The sequence below is a fragment of the Lupinus angustifolius genome, unplaced genomic scaffold, assembly GCF_001865875.1.
Source record: "Lupinus angustifolius cultivar Tanjil unplaced genomic scaffold, LupAngTanjil_v1.0 Scaffold_144_57, whole genome shotgun sequence".
NCBI lineage: Eukaryota > Viridiplantae > Streptophyta > Magnoliopsida > Fabales > Fabaceae > Lupinus > Lupinus angustifolius.
Window position 1 is genome coordinate 7,418 of NW_017725596.1, and position 10,841 is coordinate 18,258.

Consider the following 10,841-nt stretch of genomic DNA (forward strand, 5'->3'; position numbering starts at 1 on the left):
GATCCTCATTGTAGCGTGATAATAATTGTGATCAGAATGACTAGGATGATGGTCATGAGGTTGGTAATATAGTTGATGGTGGTTATCATGTCATCATCGTTAATATGATGATAGTGATGACAACTAGGATGATAATAGTGGTTATCAAATAGGGAGTGCTGACCAATTCTCATCATTATGTGGTGACATATTTTTTGAACAAAAAATAAAATAAAAACATATTTTTGTATTTGTAAAAATTATTTTGAAAATGTGTAAATTTTAGTTTAACTTAAATTTTGGTAGATATATTTTTTTTACAAACAAAATTTAAAAAATGTTATTTTTACAATAAGGATGAGGTCATCTGAGTGTTGCTGTTGTTTATTCCATTCTTTCCATAACTTTTTGTTTTTACTATTATGCGTGTTGCTATTGTTTAGTCCATTCCTTCCATAACTTTTTATTTTTGCTATTATGCATACAATTTAATTAATCAAATAAATGTAAAGTGTTGATACAATTTGAGTATAGTAACATTATTTAATCCACATAAAGCGAGATTAAAAATAAATGTGATAAATAAGGATATAATTTAAAATATATATATTTCTAAAATATAAAATAGATTTGAAAAAATATTAAAAAAAATGAAGGGAATGGATGAATTTTGAGATAATGTGGGATATGGTCATCGAAGTTACAAAGTTGGTAGGCAAAAAAGCCCAACAAGAGAACAATACCCAAACAAGTTCCGCAACCTAAAACCCCTAATCTCAAAACCCTCTCTTCCTCAACCCCCCACTTCGCACCCCACTCCCTCAAAACCCACAACCAACAACCATGGCGCAATGGTGGCGCTCCGCCACCAGCCACCTCCGAACAGCGGCATCTAACCATCACAACCTCCCTTCACCACTTTCAACCTTCCGTACTGCTCCTTACCACACGATCCAAGCCATCCCTAGAGATTTCACTGGCAGCAGAGTCTCCGCAAGGGACAGATTGCAAGGTCGAATTCCTGCCGTTGTTTTCTTCCAGAACCTTCTAGAGAAAGATCCAGCGTCTCGTTCCGCGTCGAAGAAGCATCTTTTGACGGTTGAGAAGAAGCAGATTAAGGCTATACTTGATTCCCCTGAAGCTCCTTTCTTTTGTACTACTCGTTTCCCGCTTCAGATCCGTGCTGGTTCTGGATCTAAGCATTTGCTTGAATCTGGAAATGTGTTCCCCATTAAGGTTTTTTTGTTTTCTTTTTAAAAATTATGTTTTGTTTTTGTTATCGTAGAGTAATTGAACAATTTCACCATTTAGTCTATTAGAAATGGAAACAAGGCGTTGGTCCTGTGGTGTTAGCCCCCACTGGAATCCCAAATCAAAGTTTCGATCCCTAGGAGCGACACTTATTGGGAGACACAATCATACCTCCCGAAAGAGATTAGCTCCTTACTCATAGGGTGACGGTTACCATTGGTTAAACAAAAAACATTATTATTAGATAAATTAGGCTATGTTTGGTACAACTGGCTGAAGGGTTGTAATATAGTTGAGGACTTATTCGATAATCTGATCTTCGGCTCCTAACTTATAGTCCTTCAGCTAGATTATAATTGTTTAGCTACCTTATCTATCAGTTGTACCAAATCAAGCCAATAGGCTGGCTGATTGTACCAGGACTGTTTGGTATGATTAGCCGGTGAGTTAGTGACTCGTGTAAAATGAAATAAGCTCCTACCTTATAAGCCGATAAGATACTTATCAAATGGGCACTTATAAAAGTTCGTACCTTACTGATGTAAGCTTCTTTAGCAAAATGTAGTAGAGTTTATTTATTTTATGAAATGTGTATTCTTAATCCTTTTCATGGCTAATTATTGGGCACATTAGTATTTCTGGTTCTTTTAAGAGTCAACATGTGGATACATTAGTTCCTATCATATATTATTTCAACCTGCAATCTCGTATTTGAGGTTTTTAAGGACCAGGCTGGAGGTTTTCATTTCGTACGGACTAAAGTGAGGGCTGACATTTTTCTCATTTTGAAAATAGGTTATTTACTCTTTTTATTTATTTATTAATTGTGATTCTTTTGGTGTTGTTTATGTGTTATGTAGATTCATAGGGATGAAGAGAGTGGGAAGATTCTGAATTTGGTATTTGTTTGGGCTGAAGATGGGATGGACTTGAAAGTAGACGTGCCTGTTGTTTTCAAAGGGGAAGATGTTAGTCCCGGTATCCAGAAAGGTGAAGTCCTTTGAATGTTTTCTCCAACTTATTGACATCGAATAACTTAGGGATCAGTTGGGTTTATGATTGGCTGAAATGTGCAATGCATGAAAATGTGGTCCTTCTGTGGAAGTTGGTAAATTGGCATGTTCACGTCATAGGGGCATTTGGTCATTTGTACTGATGTTTTTATGCCTTATCTATGTCTAATTTAAAATTTAACACCGCAGAGACTAGCTTTCCTGAGTTCTTTGGTAGTTTGACTAATTGAGTTGTGAGATTGACCATAAGTTGTTCTTGATAAGCTGCCACTGTTGGATTTAGTATTTTGTTATTTTCATAGACTGACAACTAAACATGTGAAAAACGGGAGGAGTAAACAGGGGCAGCTAGTGTGAGCAATTACAGTAGTGGGATCAGAGAAAGTAAAGAGGGAGTTAATTACAGCTGCTGGGAGTGGAGAGAATAAATAGTCGCAAATAAATAAGTAGCTAGTGATACCCTTTGATAGGAATGAGTAATAACGGGAAAGAAAAAGTAGCAAATTCCAGTGATAAGATATAGAAACTCCGAGGACAGAAATCTTTGAATTGGATATGATAGTATTATTTCCGGACATTGTGCCAATTTTACATTCTTTACTTAGTTGGACCACTTGCCCTTTGTGTTTTTTGCTTTCTCTTTGATGAGCCTTTTTCAAGTGATAGTAAAATAATTCTTGGAAAGATGCTTCGTAATCAAATCTTTTCTTTTGAGTGCTCAATATGTAAGATTTTGTAAGGCTTTCTTTGGATGTAGTAAATTAATATGACTAAAAATATGTAAGAATGCCTACAAGTATTGACATATTTAGTTCTTTAGTATCCACCATTTACATGATTTTGGCATTTGAAACCTGAGTTTCAAAGTTATTGAGGGTATCTTACATATTTTTGTACAGGCTTCTATTCTATCATTTTTTCCTTTCTCTTTTTTTTTGCTCAGATGCGGCTTTTGTTTATGTTTCTCTGTTAGCTGGTTAACAAATTTATGCCAAACATGGCATCATCTAGAGCAACCTATCAAATATGAATATGAACGGTTTGTTCACACTTCACAGTTATTCATCTGCAACGAACTGTTTCTATTCAGGTTACTATAGGTGGAAGTTTGGTTGTCATAATCAATGAATTCCCAGATAAATACTGTGCAAAACTTAGTTTTTAAAAAAGTAATTAATACTAAAAGACTATGCTATAAACAAAAGTGAAAGTAACCTATAGGTTCTTTTATTTTTTGAGAACTATTGCCCTATAGTTTTACTTAAACCTTTTCAATTGAGTCTCTGTAGGGGTCTATCCTAACAATAGACTTGATTTAGCGACCCTATGAAAGAACTCTTTGAAACTTGAGGGACCCATTTATAGTTTTTAAACTTTGGAGACTTCCTTAAAAAATTTAATAAAGTATATAGATCTGCAGAATAATTAAACCCAAAGAATAACTAGAGAGATTGCTTTGGTAGCTTAAAGTTCACTATAACCTTTTCTTTCTTCTTAAATTGTGCATATCAACAAAAGGAAAAGAAAACCAGGTATCATTTTGGACTCCATCCAGAAATGCAGATTGCTTGCTTTTAGTAATTAATTTAACACTTAAACTCGAGCACTTCAAGAATATTTTATTTGCTGGTTTCCAAGTAAAAATGTGTGCGAGATAGGCATGCCTGGTTAGAGATTTCTTGACAATTTTGACATGTAGATGCATGATGCGTTTGTTATAATTTTTTACTTTGAATGAAATGTCTATCTCTTGAAACTATCCCATGGCATGGCTTTCATTTTATATCTATATAATTAATAATTGTTTTTGTTGGTTGTGGATATTTTTGTCTTCTCATACTTTGTTATGTGAAAGTTATTCTCTCTCTTTCATTTATTAGCAGAATAGCGCAGTCGGCTTTAAATGTACATATTGCTTTTCTTTTCTTTCTCTTCTGTTCTTCTTGTGTTGGACTGAGAAAATTAATAGTAAATATATTGATTCCACATCGACTATGTGGTAGCCGTAGATTGCTATGACTTCCTGGCCAGTCTTTCCAGAGAGCTATGAAAATGTAAGAGGTCTGGGATAAATAATTCCACTTTTGAAAAGAAAAACCTTGAGGAAAATGCTGATTAAATTTTTTTGTGAAGCCTTTCTGGCAGTATATGTTGATGGTCAATGAATTGTGTTGTTATATGCCTTGTGAAGACTTCTGTTAAATCAAGTCAATAATTGACTTACATTTCATTCTTTGCTAAAATGTACTACTGTTTTCTTTTAAATATTGACCTTGGTTTTTTTTGTTTTTTAACAATTGAAATATTTAATACCAAAGTGGGGATTTAATGTTATTCTAATGCTAATATGATCTTAACATTGTATCCCTTACAGGTGGGATTTTGAATAGAATCAGACCTAGTCTAAAATATCTGGGTCCATCTGAACACATTCCTTCCAAAATTGAGGTAGATGTGAGCAATCTTGATATTGAAGATAAGATATCCATGCATGATATTGAGCTTCATTCATCCTTGAAGCTTCTGAGTAAGAATGAAAACATACCCATATGTAAAATAGTTCCAACAAGTTTGAGAAACCAAGACCCTTTGGTGAGTAATTGATGAAGCACTATGTTAGGTTTGATAAGGTAACATTCCTTGGGGAAAATGCAGATATATGCATATTCCAAATAAACAGGGTTAACTCCCTGATTTGGTGCTATGTTGCAGCGGTGACGAGTTGAAAAATGTTACAACTGTTTTTTTGTTCCGTTTGAATTAATTAACATTTCAATATAGGTGGATATTCATTTTAATGCATTAATGATTTCTATTCTGTCTTTGATGGGCATTTAAGTCTCTTGGTGTGGCTATTGAAGGAGACAAGACCAAAATATAATGGTACACCAACAGGTTGGTCTTTTAGTGTAAACCAAAGTGTAAGTGTTTGATTTCTGAGAGTAACACTTGTTGGAATGGGTAGTTATGTAACTCGAAATAAATTAATTTCTTATTAAAAAAAGGTAAGGAGATATTCTTGATAGTACCAAAAAAATATAATCTTCTAAAAAGATGCCACTTAGATGAATCCTTGAATCTTCTAGTCGTTTTGAGTAGTTCATAAAGAAAGGAGCAGGCATAACATAAGTGTCCCTTGTTTGATTTCTAGATTAGCTTATTTGATAAAAGTTTAATCAAGCGACAGTGTGACACCATGATACAACTATTAACAACACTAAAATATAAAAAGTTCATCTTTGTCTTTTCTCTCACCAACATTATTACTATATCATTTTGGTAATTGTTGACTGTTATTGTTTTGACTCCAACTATTATAGTACATTTTGCATCGTGTTTATGCTGCGTATAGACAGAGATCACCAAACAAACAAAAACTTGTTTTATGGCTTAGTTAATTGTATTTTTCAACTTCTTCATTAATCTCTATCAAAAAATACCTTTAATTAAAATAGCAGTTTGTATGAAATTCTTAGTTAGTGGAGTTTGGAGATAATAATAGTATTAGAATGATTAATCATAACTTAATCCTAAAAGCTAACTCATAGGATGAGTTGTCTAAGCTTATAAGCATCGGTTCTGTCATATTCTTGATGTGAGAATTATCTGAAAAGATACATGCATATAGCCTATTCTATTAGTGTCTATATATCTGTTATACATATGTTTGAGTTAAAAATTGAGCTCTTTAAATAAACAAGTCGTACTTGAATTAAATATAGTTCAATTTGTTAGATTTATGAACTAGCTTGATTATATAGATATTTGTACATGAGAGTGACTTAAGTGAGAACAATTCTCATATATATATATATATATATGATTAAGATTAAAAGATAGTTAATGATAATATGACTACTTAACAAAGTTATGTGCACATATTTTTTAATCTTGACAATTCAAATAAGATACAATAGTACATATTAATTAGATTGTAATATCTATGTACTGTCAATGTAGAAATTTATTTACAATCAGTATACTATCCACCATTTATTTGAATTACTTTTTTTGAATAGTCAATGATAATTAAAAATAAATGAAGGATAATGGACTAAAAATATATAAAAAATTTACACTGTCAATATATATATATATATATATATATATATTCATATCTATTCATTATTCATATTTCTTACATTAAAAAAATTGTTGTCATTTGAATCAATTTCTATACATATTTACATATAGGAGTTATATTTATTATTAATTTTCACACACTTTTTTTACATATACACGTATAATTCACTAACATTTAGTAGACCATTTAAATTTATGATTATTAATTAGTTCAAAGGTACATTACCTTTAATTTAACTAAACTTAAGCTGAAAAAATAGATTAATATTAAACTAAACTTTAAATTTGAGTTTCGTCAATCTTTAAATAGTCAAACCCAATATATCTAATCTTGATTATGTATGAGAATTGACATTGTGGGGATTGGGAATCGTTCTTGTTCTAGAAGACTTGATAATTGTTTCCTATCTCCCTTCCAATCTGCAAAGTAAATTCTTGTGGTCAACACCATAACCATTGGGGCCCTCCTTAAAAGTTGGACCACCACACTTGATATCGATAGTCATTGGGCATTGGTCTTCATATAAGACAAAATTGACAAAGTCCCTTATCATAAAAATCCTCATACTTTTCTTTTAATAAAACACATAAAATAGAATAGAATATCGTATTAAACAATTAATATGTTGACCGTAGGAAGTCACTAGATAGCACTTGACTAATAAGGACAGAATTTAAGTGTAGTCTTGGTCATATAAATGACCCTTTTTTGTTAATTAAAAAAAATGTAAACGACCGTTTCAAACAAAAAACAATGTTAGTTTTGACAAATTCTTACTTTTTTATTATTTCTTACGTGTGTCCTCGTGCTGGAGGTAGTTATGTGGCTAACTCTACCAACGAGTATTTCTTATCTACAAGACTCGAACTGAGACCTTACTTAAGGGGAATTAAACATGTATCATTTGAAGTAACATGTATTGGTGACAAGTTCTTACTTTGAGCTTTAATTTTTAGTTTGTTAAAATGGTAGAGTCGTGCATGATGAATCTTGGTAAAGCAAGAAAGAAAGAATGAGAAAATCCATGAAAAGAAAGCTTCTTGATGAATCAAGAAGTATGAGAGAAAATTAAGAATGAGAAAATGAAAACTTTCTATATTGAATTGAGTTACAAGGAATAAGGGAATCACTCTTTATATACTACATTGTCCAACTAATATATAACTTGTTAATCAATTAATTAAACTCTTAATCGATTAACGAAAACAATATTACAACTAACAAATTAAAATAGACTAACAACTGTAACATCCCCTCAAGCTGGAATGTGTCAAACATTCCAAGCTTGAAATGATTGTGATAAACACCACACATACTCTAATACTCTAAAACTTCATCTTGCTGGTGAGCGAATCTGCGTCTCCCAGTCTTGAAATCTGAACGTGAAGCAATTTTGACGCTTAACCACCATTTGACAGAAGCAATTTCATCCAATGCTTAACCATCTTTTTGACAGAAGCAAACCAATCATAATGGATGAAAGAGAGAAATGAGATGAACCTTAATCTTGATTCTTATATATTGCTTCAATGAGGAAAAATTACACACTATAATGTTGTGTGTTTAATGAGAGAGAAAGAGGGGTAAAGAAACTAGAGTAATAAAAAATGAGAAATAATTTGGGGTAATAGATGAAAGAATGTGTATATCCTTATTGTCATTGAGAAGAAAAGATTGGTTTTAAGCTACTACACTGACCTTGAAACCTTGGGGCTTCATCCTGATAAGAAACCTGATGATGTGCATGCTTAAGAAAAATAGGCAATTGGTCGTTACTGTGGAAGCTTGCTTCATATCCATGATTGCAACACCTTGAGTAATTGATCCTTTATTTGAGACTTGATGTACACTTTCAATATATTGAGATTTCAAACCATATCAAGGCAAGGCTGATAACATATATTTCCTATTAGAAGTAAAAGACGCTGACATTGCTTTCCTAACACAAATGCTTTTGTATTTGCCGATCACATTAAGCCCATCAAGGATTCTGACTTGTGAGTCAGCAGAAATAACCATAACCGTGGGTGATGTGCATCGAGTGCATCCAAACATGTTAGAAATCTGCAGCAATACAAATTATGTGGTTCTTGGTGTTGTTCTTGGTTGCTTTGACAATGCCAAGACCCAAAGCAGATGCACAAGATGGAGAAAGAAGATGGTGAAATGGAAGAGTAGAAGTGCGGAAGCCATGAAAGGAATAATTATGGCTCTGATACCATGTTAAAATGGTAGAGCCATTCATGAATCTTGATAAAGCAAGAAAGAAAGAATGAGAAAATCCATAAAAAGAAAGCTTATTGATGAATCAAGAAGTATGAGAGAAAATTAAGAATGAGAAAATGAAAACTTTCTATATTGAATTGAGTTACAAGGAATAAGGGAATCGCCATTTTTATACTACAATGTCCAACTAATATCTAACTTGTTAATCGATTAATTAAACTCTTAATCGATTAACAAAAACAATATTACAACTAACAAATTAAAATCGACTAACAACTTTAACATAGTTCACACTTTAAATTTAATGTTCGTTTTTCTAGTGTTTTGGTTCCATATTCTCTTTTGTAGCGATCATAACCATTGAACATTTGGGTTCACATAGATGCCTAATAATTGTGTAATTTATGTGGTGTTCGTAACTAGAAAATAAATTATTACTGCTAAATTTGCAGGTTAACACACCCGTTGAGATTACATTTCATGAAGAAAAGGTGTCTCCCTAAGTCTTTATACCCCACATAATTGAATAAATAAGCTAATCTGTTCAATTCCATTCCATTTTTTTTTATCAATTTCTTTCCATTCTAATATATGTAACTTTATATTAAGAAGGGTTTATATCATGAGGCGTGTATGAAAGATGTCTCATAAGTGCTAAACACTAATTTATTTTGAGATGTAAATATTATATTAGAGTTTTGTCTTTAACAATAAAACTTTCATTTTCTTAACATGATAAGTAATGAACTCCAAACATTATCATGGTTAAGAAACTTGATCATCTACTAATCATATTAAGACTTATTGGTTGTTTCTGTCTTAACTCTATGAAGCTAATTTTTTATTGTGGTTTCATATACCACATATAAATTCTTTCCAATCTATTTATTTACTTATTTTTCATCATAGCTTTGCCATTCTAAAAGATGTCAAACTTTGGATTAAGAAGAGTTTTACATTATTATAATTCATTTCATTTTGTTTTGATTACATCTTAAATTGTTTTGGTATCAATATGTCATTTCAATATGATAAAGAACTATTTTTTTTATGTAAGACCAGGATAATTGTCTTTTTCAACAAGTAATATTTTTGAAAAAAAAAACATTAGTATTTTTTGTTTTTCACATGTATCCTCGCACTGGAGATAATCTTGTTTGAGCCGGGAATATCCACAGGTATGTTAGGCTAACTCTCTCAGTGAATATTTTTTCTATCCACAAGACTCGAACTTGAAACACTGCTTAAGGGAAATTAAATATGTACCATTTGAACCAACACACTTGTTATAAATGACATTATCATTTGATCTTATAAGATATTTAAAGATAAAGTAAAATTTTATATCAGTAAAGTAACTCATTATTGGTATATGTACTATATTATAGTTGAACTTAATAAATTGAAAATAGACTACCTTTCATTTTCAAAATGTAGATCGAAAATAAGTTAGATTATTACAAGATCTCCTACTATCATTATTATTAACAAAAATTATTACTTTTACATAATTACTTGAAGAATCATTTTAGTGAATATGACAATACACAATTAAATGGACTGTACATGATAATATCATATTAACTTTAAATTCTAAAATTGTTTATGACAATGGGCCAATATAATTGGTTAACTTCTTAACCATGATATCAAATATCAAATATTCATTTCATATTGCAGGTATAGAAAAAAATTAGTCTTAGTAGGGTATTAATTAAATACATCCTTGATGAAATTATAAATTAAATCGTTCCCTAATAATTGTGATACCAAATTATTAAAACAATTACTAATATTTTTACTCTTTAAACATATTCTCTTAACGCTAGAGTAACTGGTTTGGTTTAAACTACAATAGTGGTGAAACCAAACTGAACTACAAAATATGTTTCAGTTCAATTTCGCAGTTCAGTTCAATTATTTTTTAAGGAATCATTTATATTCGGTTCAGTTTATTGTTTTAAAAATTTAGCAACCGTTGGAACTGCAACCAGATATTAAAGAAATAGATGCTTTGGAAAGATGTTATATTGTTGTTTAAATTCTTCAACTAATTTTGTGGCATAAATTATAAATTTTGTGTGAATTGTAGTGTTATATATGTTAGTAAATTACTATTATATTAGTGTTATATATATTATTACTTACAAAATTATTTCTTAGTGTCTTCATGATTAAGAACATATCTTCTAACTTTTGTGATATTAAGTTTGAAACTAACATATACCATAAATTGTCATAAATGTATTGTTATATACTTTATTAGTTGTAAATTATAAAATTATATA

At 31.0% G+C, this 10,841-nt stretch overlaps 1 protein-coding gene across 1 annotated transcript; it reads left to right on the forward strand.

The window, feature by feature from the left end:
• Window positions 1-712: 712 nt before the first annotated feature.
• On the forward strand, window positions 713-5,071 carry LOC109340144 (50S ribosomal protein L25). The gene is made up of 3 exons (XM_019577727.1): window positions 713-1,215; window positions 2,091-2,220; window positions 4,618-5,071. Exons 1-3 carry the CDS (start codon window positions 823-825, stop codon window positions 4,845-4,847), a joined length of 753 nt encoding a protein of 250 aa, XP_019433272.1. The 5' UTR covers window positions 713-822; the 3' UTR covers window positions 4,848-5,071.
• Window positions 5,072-10,841: the final 5,770 nt, after the last annotated feature.